General features: G+C 49.0%; 1 protein-coding gene across 1 annotated transcript; it reads right to left on the reverse strand.

Moving 5' to 3' along the window:
* Positions 1-24: 24 nt before the first annotated feature.
* On the reverse strand, positions 25-5,498 carry PSMB3 (proteasome 20S subunit beta 3). Its single transcript, XM_032944785.2, has 6 exons — positions 5,162-5,498; positions 3,226-3,410; positions 2,739-2,846; positions 1,653-1,830; positions 920-1,014; positions 25-223 (listed from the first exon to the last, which is right to left on the reverse strand). Exons 1-6 carry the CDS (start codon positions 5,162-5,164, stop codon positions 175-177), a joined length of 618 nt encoding a protein of 205 aa, XP_032800676.1. The 5' UTR covers positions 5,165-5,498; the 3' UTR covers positions 25-174.
* Positions 5,499-14,048: the final 8,550 nt, after the last annotated feature.

A 14,048-nucleotide genomic window follows, 5' to 3' on the forward strand; every position in this document is an offset into this window, starting at 1 on the left:
CAGAGACGCGGGGGACAGCAGCAGTAGACTGTTTGTAACACAATTGGCTTTATTCAACACCTCCGTCTTTTCTTTTTGCCGCAGATTTGTAAATAAAAATGGAAACGCATCCGTTTGAGAGTCTCGCTGACACTGCGGCGAGATCCCGTCACCCCGGCGGCGGGGGTTGGTCAGTTAGTCCAGACGAGTCCTCAGCTTGCGAGTCGTCACCTTGTCCTTCTCTCTGTAAAACATGACGTGTGACTTTTAACACGGCCGTGGGGCAGTCAAAACCACGCCAAACTGAGTCGATTTACACAAAAAGACGGCGTTTCAAGTTACGATTACCACCGCAAAGGAAACGTTAAAGATCCTGTATGACATCCGTTGTAAGTCATTGTATCGTCCACGTTCTGTCCACTGCAGGACAAAGCCCCCGCCCATCTCTTTCTCGCAAAGCAACAGTCCATCTTCCCTGCACATAACCTGATTTTATCGCTCCACTCGTAAAGATTGAAGGGATGAAATCCCAGCCTCCCCTGTCCTCGCTATGTAGATCCCCTGGCCGGGCCCGGTACATACATGATGTGCACGCAGCATGTAATGTAGAACTTATTTCGTACCGTACGTAGCCAATCGTGCTAATCGGAGGTGCACTACAAATCAAGGCAACAAGAAGCAATGTTAATGCCATGGACACAGAAGGGGCGCTACGGCCTCTCTCGAACTCTACTGGCCAACTTTGCAACTCCGCTACTTGGGCTGTCCGTCGTATCGGCCACTAACATCAAGGTACCCTGAGGCAACGGTGTAGGACACACCTCGCCGATAAGATTCGGTGAAATAAAAATCATCCCACCCACCAATGCTGCCTTAATGGACAATTGCTATTTGGAAACATTGTACATGGGGTGTATGGACATGTGCACGCGGTACGTACATGATGTGCACGAGGATGCCAGATCCGGAGAGTGCGTCCCTGTCGGCCGCGTTGAGCATGGCCTGCGAGATCGTCTCAAACAGGTCGTCCGCCTCCTGGTCACAGCACAATCGACAGCAGCAGCAAACCATGGTCAAAGGCGACAGCATTTGTCCAAGTGCGTTTGTGGTGTGTGGGCGTGCTTGTAGCATGAATGGGGAGCGGAAGTCTAGCGGTTGGCACGCTGCACTACAAATCCGGCCACCAGAGTTTGATTCCGGCTCACGGCCAACACCAGTGACGGTTATCTAAACCAGTCTTGGGGCACCTCTATGTCGACTCGGCCTCAAATGAGTACCTGGTGTGGTGTTGGCCACCCACCCCCTCGTGTGCTGTGCCAGCCTTCATAGGTGCTTGCTAACAGCACTTGTCCAGACAGTCTGTTAAGGCTATATGCATGAATACGTTGGATGCATGTGGTTGATGTGTGCGTGCATTTTCAGACATTTGCACAGGCTGTGTGTTTTTGGAACACAAGTGTAATTTACACCGTACATATGTTCCATGCTCGTACATGCGAATGTACGACTATGCGCCTGTACGATAACGCTGGTGTTCATTCACCGCCGTTCGTGGGTGGTGTTCATGGGTGGTGTTCATGCGTTTTTCGATAACGCCCCACGCAGAATTTCACGAGTGTTCGATGACGCACGCGCTCGTGTTTCCGTGGGGGGGGGTGGGGGTAGCGGCTCACCATGTTGGGCTCCCACAGCGACTCGCACATGCCGTAGAGCTGCTCGGAGCACGTGCCGCTCACCACGAAGTCTTCCGTCACCATGGGGCAGCCGATAAGGTCGAGCGAGCAGATGAACGGTGCCAGTGTGACGGGGTCGAGACCCGCAATCACCGGGTCCACAAAGTACGGTCCGAACCTGCAGCGCACGGAAACACCAATATATAAATAACATGGCCAGTGTACCAAACCTCATTGCTCTTACCACACGAGCACCTCACCAGGTAAGGCCCACTGAGCTGTATAGCTATTTTTTCAGAACCTTCCTGCACACAAATGATACAGAGCGGCTCATCATGTGCACATTTATAGCAACTGAATACTCTTGAACGCATGTTGACTCTAAATGTGGAGGAGAAAACCGGAGGACCCGGAGAAAAATCTACACCACCACCACCACCACCACAGGGAGAGACAATATCCAATATACAGGCGCCAGGGTCGGGATCGAACTCACCACCTTCTTGTGTAACAGGCGAGGTAGTTAACATCTCGCCACCGCCAGGTTTGTTTCATCAGCAATGTATCATATCATTTAATTTATTTGTCTACGGGGTTGTTTAAGATCCATGTTTCCAAACAGCAATTGTTTATTGAGGCAGCATTAGCGGTGGGCCGATTTCATCAAATCTCATGAACGAGATGTATCATCGTCTCAGGGTGCCTTGATGTTAGTAGCCGATACAATGCACGGCCCAGACAGCGGAGTTGCAAAGTTGGCCGGAAGAGTACGACACAGCCCACAATCCCTTCGGTGTCGACACGAATATCGCTTCATGGTACGTAAATGGTTTTGCCGTGCAGGCAGTCGAGCTCAGGTCGCCAAATTTGTAGCGCAGTGCGCGAACCAATAGAAGTGAATTCCTCTTAAAGCTGGATGAGGGTGTGGCTGTGTGTGTGTGGGTAGCAGCCGGGTGTGGTGCTGGTCACTCGTCTCAATCGTGTGCTGTGCCAGCCTTCATAGGCGCTGTTTGCTAATAGCACTTGCTCCAACAGTCTGTTGATGCTACAGGGGGGATCTTTATCTGCGTGTGCGGGCAGCCTCACCTGCGCTCGTACAGGAGGTTCGACACCATGCTCATGAAGGTCTTGGGTTTGATGGGGCGGCATTCCCGCAGCTCGTACAGGTTCACACGGAAACGCAACCGTTCAGACCTGCACGCGCAGTTTTTTTACGGTAGAAAAATAAAATGATACATTATAATCAATTATTTTAGAATGGTGCGTCGTAGTATGACTGGTTCATGTAAACCCGAGAGCCACTTGAAACCCTAAAGGCACTATAAGGTCTATTATTCAAAGAACTTGAACAGAATCAAGTATTGCATTATGCAGAGAGATGGATATGTGAAGGAAAAATGGTCTGCTTCTTGTTATCCAAATATCGGAACTGTTGGTGCCGATTCTGGATGTGGTTTCCCTCGCCTCCGAATTACTTTCTCTCCGAGAACGAAACGCAAACCTTCACATTAAAAATTCTTAATGTTTTATTCCGTGTGTGGGTTTTTAACGCGCCGCTGCGGTGTTCACTCACACGGTCTGCACGTCGGTGGCGAGCCCAGCCAGGCCGATGTAGAGGCGCTCGTTCATGGGGAACACTTTCTCGAAGGTGTTCGACACCATCTGGGCCTGCACGCCGAAGCGCAGGTCGCACGCGATGGCCACGCAGTCCTTGCCGGCCATGGCCACCACCGCGCCGCCATTGTAGGACATGATCGACTGCGGTGACGTAGAAACACACGGGCCACGGCGGGGTCAGAGAGCAAGCCCGATGGCATATTAATCGGCGATTTCACTTGCATGTATTTTGAACATCTTTAGCACCGTACGAAGCCAACTGTGCTCATAGGAGGTGCGGGGGAAGGACAACAAACTAAACACAATAAGCAGTTCTGCAGAAATTAGTTTTCAATCGAGATTTAAAAGTCCACAGCTCCAGTGGCTTCCGAATAAAACTGCAAGTTTTACAGTAGCTGGGAGGCAGTGGGGTTACTCAGAGCTGGGAAAATTACATTCAAATTACAACTTATTGGAGGAATGTAACAGATACACATTTCCAAATAATAACATCTCGTGTGATTTTAAAATAATTTGGATACCATTTGCAAATGTAATGAAATTATATTTAAATTGAAAGTCATTTAGATGCTGCCCATGTTAGTCTGGGTGTATCACGGAGCTCAATGGACGTGTCAGTGACTGACGTCCTGGATGTCAGCCTGTGGCTTTGTCACACCGAGCCAAAACTAACTCACGAGGCCCTGTGTTTGGGCCCAGTGGCCGTGTGAGGACTTCTCGACACTCGAAATGGCTGTGAGCCGAGCAATGTCGCGACCCTCGATTTAACTCCTGAGGCTGGGTGTTCCTTCCCGACTGTGGTCAGTCTTGGACATCTCGACGGTCCTGTCATCCGTCAGTCTCGAGATTGTTGTTCTGCACACTTACATATCGATATATTGACTGTTAAGAAACGTAAAGAGGGCTTTGGGCAGGGACCCATCGCTATAAGGAACAAGTGGTCAAGATTAGCACCTAGATCCCGCACCTCCGATTAGCACGCTTGGTTACGTACGGTGCGAAAGAAGTTCAACATACATACAACACCGGAAATTAATCAGTTTCTCCCATCGCAGAGGTTCAAACTCTAAATGTTTGGTTTCTCTACACAATCTTCTGGTACCTTTAATTTTTGGGTAAGTCGGGCATTTTAATCTGCCAGGTCTAGATGTGCATCACCACGTGTATTTTTGTTATCTCTTAAGCTATGAACAGGCATATACTGGCAGACCAGAGGTAAACTCATACGTACAGCTTTTATGCACACGTTTAAAGTACCGATATTATTTTTAAACCCAAATACTCAGCCCATTAATCCAAATACTTTATTATATATCTAGCAAAAACGGATGGGCATGCATTGTCCGATTCCAGACCACAGGTTCGAAGGTTCGGTACACAAAATAGTTTTTCAAGGTGTGTATCTATGCATAAAATGGTACGACTAAACAACACATATTAATTTTTCATTAAAAATAAACAATTTCTAATTGGGGAATGTCATCTCCGTACAGTCATCCGGGCTCGGCGTACAATGACAATGCAAACACCAATTATCACTCAGCATCATGCAAGCGCATCGGCCCTACTCTCCACGAGCACCCCCCTCGCAAGCCCAGTTACCAATGCAGCGCGCGAAACTAAAAATAACGACAAAACCTTTGTTATAAAGTTAAACATCGCGAGTTAAATTTGTTTTGATCCGCGTCACCTCGGTTAGGAGGCCTAAGCCGCCGCGGTGCTTTGTGTGGCCGCCGGGTTAGGAGCGAGGTTCCCCGGGCAGGGCAATCAGGCAAGGCAGGCTCAAGCAACGGCCGCTTGAGGCCTCGCACCGCATCAAGAGCTTGTTCAAACAAAACATTTCTTTTTGCGTTACTCCGACAATGCTTTACAGTAGGCGAGGAACAACTTACCATGTTGGCCGAGTTTGGTTTTAAATCATACGTTTAGATTTAAACTCAAGACGACTGCAAGCCGGACCGAGCGGTGACTGCGCGTCGCGCGGGCGGTTGTGGGAGACTTGGCGGGTTTCTTGGGTTTCTCGCGGGGATTTCAGTCCGAGTCCACCTAGGGGAGGAGGCACGGGCGCGGATCGTTTAATCGCCGCCGCTGCCGCTGATGATGGTGGTGGTCGTGGGCCCCGTCGTTCTCACGACTCCCGCAAAGGACGAAGGTTCCTGTACAGTGAAGTTACGGGGAGCACGCGGAGCTGAAGCGGACTTGTGGGACCAACCGTGCCGGCCTCTGTGGAGGAGGCTCGTGGGGAGATGAACACACAAACAAAGATAAAAGATCCCCCCCCCCCCGTGTAGCCTTAACAGACTGTAGGGGCAAGTGCTGTTAGCGAGCAGCATCTATGAAGGCCGGAACGGTACACGAGGGGGGGTGGGTGGCCAGCACCACGCCCGACCGCCTTTGTCTCCCCAGTGGCGATGTTTACTACACACCGCACCAGGTACTCATTTGAGGCTGAGTCGACCTAGGGGAGGCCCGAGACCGGTTCAGATAATCGTCACTGGTGTTGGCCGTGAGCGGGAATCGAACCCGGGTCGCCAGGGTGCACATGTGCCAGGCCATGTGCACCTTGAGGCCACGTGGAGTGTCGAACGCCCGCTGGCAGGAGGTCACGGGGCAGACCCAGGTGCCACGGGTCGACTGACTGAGACGACTGGCTGATGCACCACCTGTGCCCCCTACTGTGCCAACCTGCTGTGCTTTAGCCACCCGGCGCTCCGCTCGTTGTTGTGAGCGTCGCTCCTCCCGCTGATACCAGTCATCGACAAGTCCACTCAGCTCCACGTCCTCCTGTACCACATCACTCCATCTCTTCTCTAGCCCGTGCCGCGCCCGTTTAGCCCCCTCGATCCGGCCGAACAAAAGCTGTTTCGGCATGCGGTGGCTGGGCATGCGGGCTACATGACCCAGCCATCGCAGCCTTCCCCGCCGGAGGAGCTCACCTTGCCCAGATCTTTCAAGGATTTGTGAGCTCCTCACACAATCCAGCCTAGTTAAACCCAGGATGGATCGTAGGCAGGCCAGCCTAAATGTTTCTAACCGGCGAAGATGTCCCATTAGGGGGGTTCACGTTTCGCAAGCGTAGAGAAGGGAGGGAATGACCGTGGCCGAGAAGACCTGAAGCTTAGTGCGGAGCAACAGACCAGGTAGCTTCCACACAGCGTTACGCAACCCATTAAAAGATATTGCCGCTCGACTGATTCGGAGTGAGACCTCTGCTCTTAAACTGGAGCCGGTCATAAGCACGCTGCCCAGGTATGGGAAACTCTCCACTCGCTCCACAACTGCCCCATCACCGATTGGGAGTTGTGGGGGTGGAGTGTCCGATGGTACAAAATACCCAGGCAGGTGCTTAGTTTTGGTGGGGCTGATGGTAAGGCCCCATCTCCTAGTGGCACGCTCCAGTCTCAGCAGCAGCGTCTCCAACTCCTCCTCAGAATGAGCAGCTATTACCAATCATCGGCATACATAACGTGGTTGAGCAATAGGGAGCCATCCCTTGACCGCACCCGGGCATCCATCAGCCTCCCATTATATATGTACCAAATGTTTATTCCCCCGGTACAACTATTGAAGGCTTCACGAACTACGTGGTCAAAATAGATGTTAAATAATGTGGGAGCCAGAGGACATCCCTGTCGCACCCCAAGGTGTACAAGGAATGGCTCTGACTCCTGGCCACGTAGTTTTACCCGAGCCCGCTCACAATCATGAAGGTCCTTAATGATCGTGAGCAGAGGGTCAGGTACTCCAAAAGCACGAAGAACAACCCAGAGCCCAGGCCTACTGATGGTATCATAGGCCTTGGCCAGGTGAATAAAGCAGAGATGTAGGTCTTGTTGGAATTCCCTACACCTCTTCTATAGCAGACGGACAGAAAATATGGCATCTGTGCAGGACCGCCCTTTCCTGAAACCGCATTATGGCTCCACAAGCCTCTCCTCAGCGTGCCTGGCAAGGCGATGTTGAATAATCCTTGCCAGGACCTTTCCCGGCACACTGAGGAGTGAGATGCCCCTGTAGTTGTTACAGTCTGTGCGGTCCCCCTTCTTAAAGAGGGGAACCACCAGGGCATCCTTCCAATCCTGCGGAACCCGTCCAGTGGTCCAGACTGTTGTTATGATGTCATATAGGGCAGTCTGTGCACAAACGCCACCCTCCCTCAGCATTTCGCTTGGGAGATCATCTCTGCCCGCTGCCTTTTCTGGTCTCAGACTCCGGATCGCCTTCAGTACTTCCTCAACAGATGGTACTTCAGCCACTCACAGGGGGTGACTTCTTCCAATATTTGAGGCACCGCAGCCTCAGCAGGGTCATCCTCACTTTGTGCCACGATGTTTTCCTGGCTGAGGGATTTTCCCTCTCTCAGAACCTCACAGAAATGCTCAGCAAATCTGAAAACCTGTTCCTGGGGGTCGGAGATTGGATCACCGTTTTTCCCCTAATGATGGTAATAGGTGTGGCGCTGCAGGTTACTTTTTTGATGGAGTTAAATAGAGATTTGTGATCGCGGGCCACTGAGGCAGACTCCATCTCCTCAGCAACCCGCGACCACCACCCATCCTTGCAGCGCCTCACGGTTCTCCGAACCTCCGAGCGAAGGCTGCGGTAAGCCTCCTCATTCTCTGACGTGGGATTCTGTAGCCGATGACAGTGGGCATGTCGCTTTTTCTCAACCATCCTGAACACATCAGGAGGAGTGGGGGACGATGCCAATTCCGGCCGCAGGCGATGATGAAATTCTCGCTTGCAACTTTCATCAGATAATAGCATGCACAAAGACAAAGATCACCCATATAGCCTGTAACAGACTGTAGGGGCAAGTGCTGTTAGCGAGCACCTATGAAGGCCGGCACGGCACACGAGGGATGGGTGGCCAGCATCACGTGTTGTGGCCAAGCCACAACATTTACAAATGTTTTGGCTTGGCTCTCCAACACACCGATATGACGAATTGGCCACGTTTTGTTTACGTGACAATCCTTACTAGTTGGCTGTGTCGGATGGTGGCGGGTTTTAACGACACATTTTTATATTTACACGATCTAACCCAACAAAGACTATATTATGGATGATATTAGTCGCAAAAGCCTGCTTCGTCTCAAACCAAATATATCGTAGATTTTTTTGTATGTGCACAGACAGATATGGGAAGCAGACTGCTTATTTAAAATTACTTTACACACTCGTAAATAACACTGCGGCCTTTTAAAGGAAAATATTGATAGGCGGCGTTTCTGGAAATTGTTAATCATAAGTAAGTGTTCAGAAGGCAATTTAAACACTGTTCATCAGGAAGCATCTTAAAGTTAGAATTCTCATCATGCCCTTGGTACGTCGTATTATCCACTTGATTTCTCTGACCTCTCTATATATGTGATATGAAGAAGGGACATTGCCCAAAACGTCACCAATTATAAATATACAGTATAAATTACAAATAAATCCGCAGTATTGTTGACGAATGTATTGAGTATGTTATTTAATAATAGGGTTTTTCCCCTTTTTTCTGACAACAAAACTGAAACCTTTTTACAAGGATTCATGTCTGCATTAACCACAATACCTGCAGTGAAAATGCAAACAAAAAACCTACTATGATAATATATGCATTGTCCTTGCAACTGATTGGTCCACACCAAGGGACGGCTTTCTTTTGAGCCTCGACCCAATTGGTGCTCGACCAGATGACGCCAAAAGGCGTACAGCTCAAATACAATGCACTATCAAAGTAATGAGGGCTCGGGGTGAGCATCTACATCATTAGACCTCCTTTGCCAGTACCAAAAACATCTCGACCAGATGACGCCAAATTGGGTCGAGCACCAATTGGGTCGAGGCTCAAAAGAAAGACGTCCCTTGGTGTGGACCAATCAGTTTCAAGGACGATGCGTATATTATCATAGTATGTTTTTTGTTTGCATTTTGACTGCAGGTATTGTGGTCAATGCAGACATGAATCCTTGTAAAAAGGTTTCAGTTTTGTTGCCAGAAAAAAGGGGAAAAACCCTATTATTACATTTTGGTACTGGCAAAGGAGGTCTAATGATGATATGTGTTATTTGTGCGTTTGCACCACTGCCAACGAAGCAGCAGCATTACCAAATCACGTTTTTATTTAATAAGGTTCAGTGGGGTCATGTGCCTTCTGCTGCCACCTGCCGGAGACACGTGGTACAATAGCCGTGACCCACCCACTTTCATTCGACTCTCACCTGTATGCATAAATATTTAATAGGCGACGTTTCGGGCAATGGCCCTTCTTCGTAGCACATAAACAAAGAGGCCAGAGAGATCGCGTGGATTAGACTTGGAGACTGCACTTTAAATAAGCAGTCTGTTCGTGTTTTTGTTTTTTGTTGTGGTTGCACCCGATTCAAGAGCCGAATGGCTCACAAGGCTATACCAAAATAAATAAACTAACTAAAAATAAAAAAATAAACTAACTGAAACACCATGGGGACTGGTGATAATTAAATTAAAAACATATTTTCTGTTGAACAGGTACACATTAGCATACGCATCGTTGCCTGTTGGTGGATTGAGTGACAGGTATTCCCTTCAACAATCAATAATGTATTCCTGCATAAAGTCGTAAGTAAATTTCGATTTAAAGCTTTCGTGACTGCAGGGATTCATCTTCTTTGGTTCTTTCGGTAAAGTCACGTAGAATGAGAATAAAATAATAAATTGATAAAATAAAATAACACAATAATATTCTCACGACGTTTCGGCCACAACACAAGCGGCCTTCATCAGGTGAAGGGACGAGACTGTCTGGAGGACAGCGCTGGAGTGAAAAAGCCACGCTCAGATCACGACCTTAAGCTGTGTGAGAAGAAACAAAGCGCCTTGACAAAGGAATTAGCATATAATGTAGCATTGAAATGGCTGAGTGATTAGCTTGTGACTGGTCACAGAAATAGCTAAGTTAAAGTTAAAGCATACACATCCGCAAAGGCACCCCTTGACAAAGGAATTAGCATAGAATTTAGAATTTAGCTATATCAAATGTTGTTGGTACGTTGCGTTAAGGTTACCTGTAGATCAAGCATTCGCTCGTGGAATTCAAACTCACACGCGCACTCTGGGATATACAAAACAAAAACAAGACAAAGATCTTCAACAGACCGCACCATGTACTCGTTTTTAAGGTCGAGTCGACCAAGGGGAGGCCCAGAACGGGGTCATCTCCGATTATTTCCATGAGCGGGAATCAAACTCAGGTCGCTGGGTTTGTAGTGCAACGCGCTAACCACTGCGCCACCCCCACAAAGACAAAGATTGCACCGTATGACCTTTAATAGACTGTTGAAGGCCGGAACGAGGGGGTGGATGTCCAGCACCGTGCCCGACCGCCTTTGTTTCTCCAGTGCTGATGTTTACACACCGCACCATGTACTAATGTTTTACGGTTGAGTAGACATAGGGGAGGCCCAGCACCGGCTCGTCACCGGTGATGACCAAAAGCAGGAATCAAACTCGGGTCGCTGGTTTCGTAGCGCAGCGCGCTCACCACTGCGCCACTCCCACAAAAGACAAAGACACACAAACACCCACAGACGTGCACACAAATACATTACGCAGGCTCGGGCACGCACAACTAAACACAACATACACACGCCTCTGTCAAACAAATGCGCACACATATCGTATAATAGCATGCACACACACACACGAGCACGTACACGCATAGGGTACACACTCAAACTCGCACACAAAGGCAAAGATCACCCGTATAGCCTTAACAGACTGTTGGGGGGGCAAGTGCTGTTAGCGATCACCTATGAAGGCCGGAACGGTACATGAGGGGGGTGGGTGGCCACCACCACGCCCGGCCGCCTTTGTCTCCCGAGCGTCGATGTTTACAGATCACACCAGGTACTCATTTGAGACTTGAGTCGCCGGTGATCGCCGTGAGCGGGAATCGAACTCGAGTCGCCAGGGTTCGTAGCGCATTGCGCGAACCCATCACATGAACGTAACGCACGCCCGTGAACACTACACGCGTTCACGCGCCCCAGCAGACAGTTGGGGACGAACGCTGTCCGTCCAGAACCTTTGAATGTCGGCGCGGCGAACGAGTGCAAGGGTGGAACAAGCCGTAACCACGCCAGGCCGCATTTGTTTAACCCGTTCTCACGTTTATTACTCTGTTTAACGCGTAGCAGGCTTTCGAGACCAATATCATCCATAATACAGGTTGTTTTTTTGGGGGGGGGGGGGTTAGATCGCGTAAATATATAAATGTGTCGTTAAACCCGCCACCACCCGACACAACCAATTAGTAAGGTTTGTCACGTAAACAGAACAAGCCACAACACAAATGTTGTGGCTTGGCTCTCCAACACACCGGTGTGCTGTACCAGTAACGAATTGGCACGTTCTGTTTACGTGACAACCCTTACTAATAGGCTGTGTCGGGTGGTGGCGGGTTTAACGACACATTTATATATTTACGCGATCTAACCCCCAAGAAAACCTGTATTATGGTTTATTACTCTCAGCATCGGGCACTGCCGATTTTATTTAAGGCTGAGTCAACGTACAGCGAGTCAAGGCACACCCGGACCGGTTTTCAGAACACATTCACGGCTGACCCTAACCACGGGCGGGAATCGAACTTAAGTTTGCCCTGCTTTGTAGCGCAGCGATGCATCGCTGACAAATGCACAAATATAAATATTTCCCCCGTGTAGCCTTAGCAGTCTGCTGGGGCAAGTGCCGTTAGCGAGTAGTACCTATGAAGGCCGGGACGGCACACGATGGGGGTGGGTGACCAACAAACAGCGCGACCGCCTTTGTCTCCCCAGTGCTGATGTTTACTACGCCCCGCACGGGGTACTCGTTTGAGGCTGGGATAAACACACACACGCGCGCACACGCACGCACGCGCACACACGCGCGCGTGCACGGAGAGAGGCGTGCATACGGTAAGCAAATCGTGCGAGAGAGGATTTCTCATCATCAGCTATATACAGCAAAGCGAAGTTTACAATTCAACGTTTAAAATGTAAGGGACTGGCCTTGTCAGTGACGGAAGATAACAACGAGTTACTTCGAAGAAGGATCATTGGCCGAAACGTCACCTATTAGATGTATATTAATTATAAGGCCACGCACAGTGTGATTCACGAATATGTTCGGGTTTGATATATTTTTGCAGTAAAAGCGAGCAATACAATGCAAGCGCCCATACGCAGCACCGATAAATATTCTGATTCTGCACGAGCGAAAGTGGCGTCACTTTCCAAGCCGCACGACCAGACGATGCAATGAACGCCACCGCTCTCTCACCCTTTAGTGCCGGATTTTTTTTGACATCGCCAAAGTTTTGGCCGACCCTGTTGATTAATGTGGCCGATATTTTTCTAATAAAGGGGAACGTCATTAAATAGCAACACCACAACTTTGCACTAAAATTCGTTGATTTCGAATTATAATTACAATTATCGTCTTGCCCCATTTTCCCCCTACAGAGGGGACAGATCTGAATGTATGTTGAACTTTTCGCACCGTACGTAGCCAAACTAACGCGTTGAGAGGTAACGTGTTAACCGTGCAACGAAACCACGCTGTTCACGCGTAAGTAATCGCCCACCCCTGGCTGCTCATGGGAGGCACGGTTCATTTCTCAGTTGGTGAACTGAACCTCACCGATCCGATTGCTGTGAACATATTTCCGTGAACTTAGATTTCCGTAAAACACACACGCAGCCTACAAGCTGGAAACTTATTGAACACAGGCTAAGATTATATAGTTGTATTTTCATGCGGAGATGTGGAATGAAAGAAAAGGGTTCTTAATTTAATAAGTTATTCATTATTAGAGTTAATTGTATTCACGTGTCATGACGGAAGTGTCCACGTGCCAGTTACAACAAAAAACATGCTTTTGCTGATTAAGACACCGCGATGAGCATCCGTCTGCAAATCGGTCGATCTCTCTACCACAGAGAAGGGTCATTGCCTTAAACGTCTGCCTACTATATGTTTCCATTTTTAAGGTTGTGTTATTTTACATTCGTTGTTGTAATGTCTGTCAACAACTTTGAGATGGGTAATATACTCATTTTCGAATAGCATACTGCTGCTAATAATAATTATATTCATGTATAGCCCTTTGTCCGGCCGCTGTTCACGATGTATTCTCCCGTATGCCTTGTTGATTCTGACGGTTGTTTGACCATACTTCACCACGCTGGTGGGGGTAGCAGGTAAAGTGTCAGTACCGGTTCACATAACACTCACTACGGATATTTTATCCGTGGCCGGGAAATCGAAAACAGGCGCCCGGCATTCGGTTGATGACGCAGCGCCGCTAACCACTGCACCACCGCTCCATCCGTTTTCTGTATTTAATCTTACATTTCTCTTCCCCTCGGGTACAGTACTCTGAACGTACGAACGAGTCTTGTTGCGAGAGAGAATCCATCTCCTCGGGTCTGGCTCACCACTCCGCCCCGAGTTCCATTTCGCTGCTCTCTGCGTGCGATCTGCATTGTCGCGTTTCCTTCCTTCTGAATGCTTTTGGTCGTTTCTACATTTGCCCTATTACCGTATTCTACCGATTATAAGACGCACTACGACCCCCCCCCCCCCCGCCTTCTGTATTTTAACGCAAAAGTGAGGGGTGCGTCTTATAATCCGGTAGCTGTGTCTGTGTTGTAGACCACATCCGTGTAACTTTATTGATACGGGGCACAAGTTTGAGGAAGGCGGGGGGGGGTCTTACTCTTCGGAACGTCTTATCATCCAGAATATACGGTAATATTTGTGTTCTGT

The sequence above is a fragment of the Petromyzon marinus genome, chromosome 4 (assembly GCF_048934315.1).
Source record: "Petromyzon marinus isolate PM22_M1 ecotype Great Lakes invasive population chromosome 4, UKy_Petmar_22M1.pri1.0, whole genome shotgun sequence".
In the NCBI taxonomy this organism is placed as follows: Eukaryota; Metazoa; Chordata; class Hyperoartia; order Petromyzontiformes; family Petromyzontidae; genus Petromyzon; species Petromyzon marinus.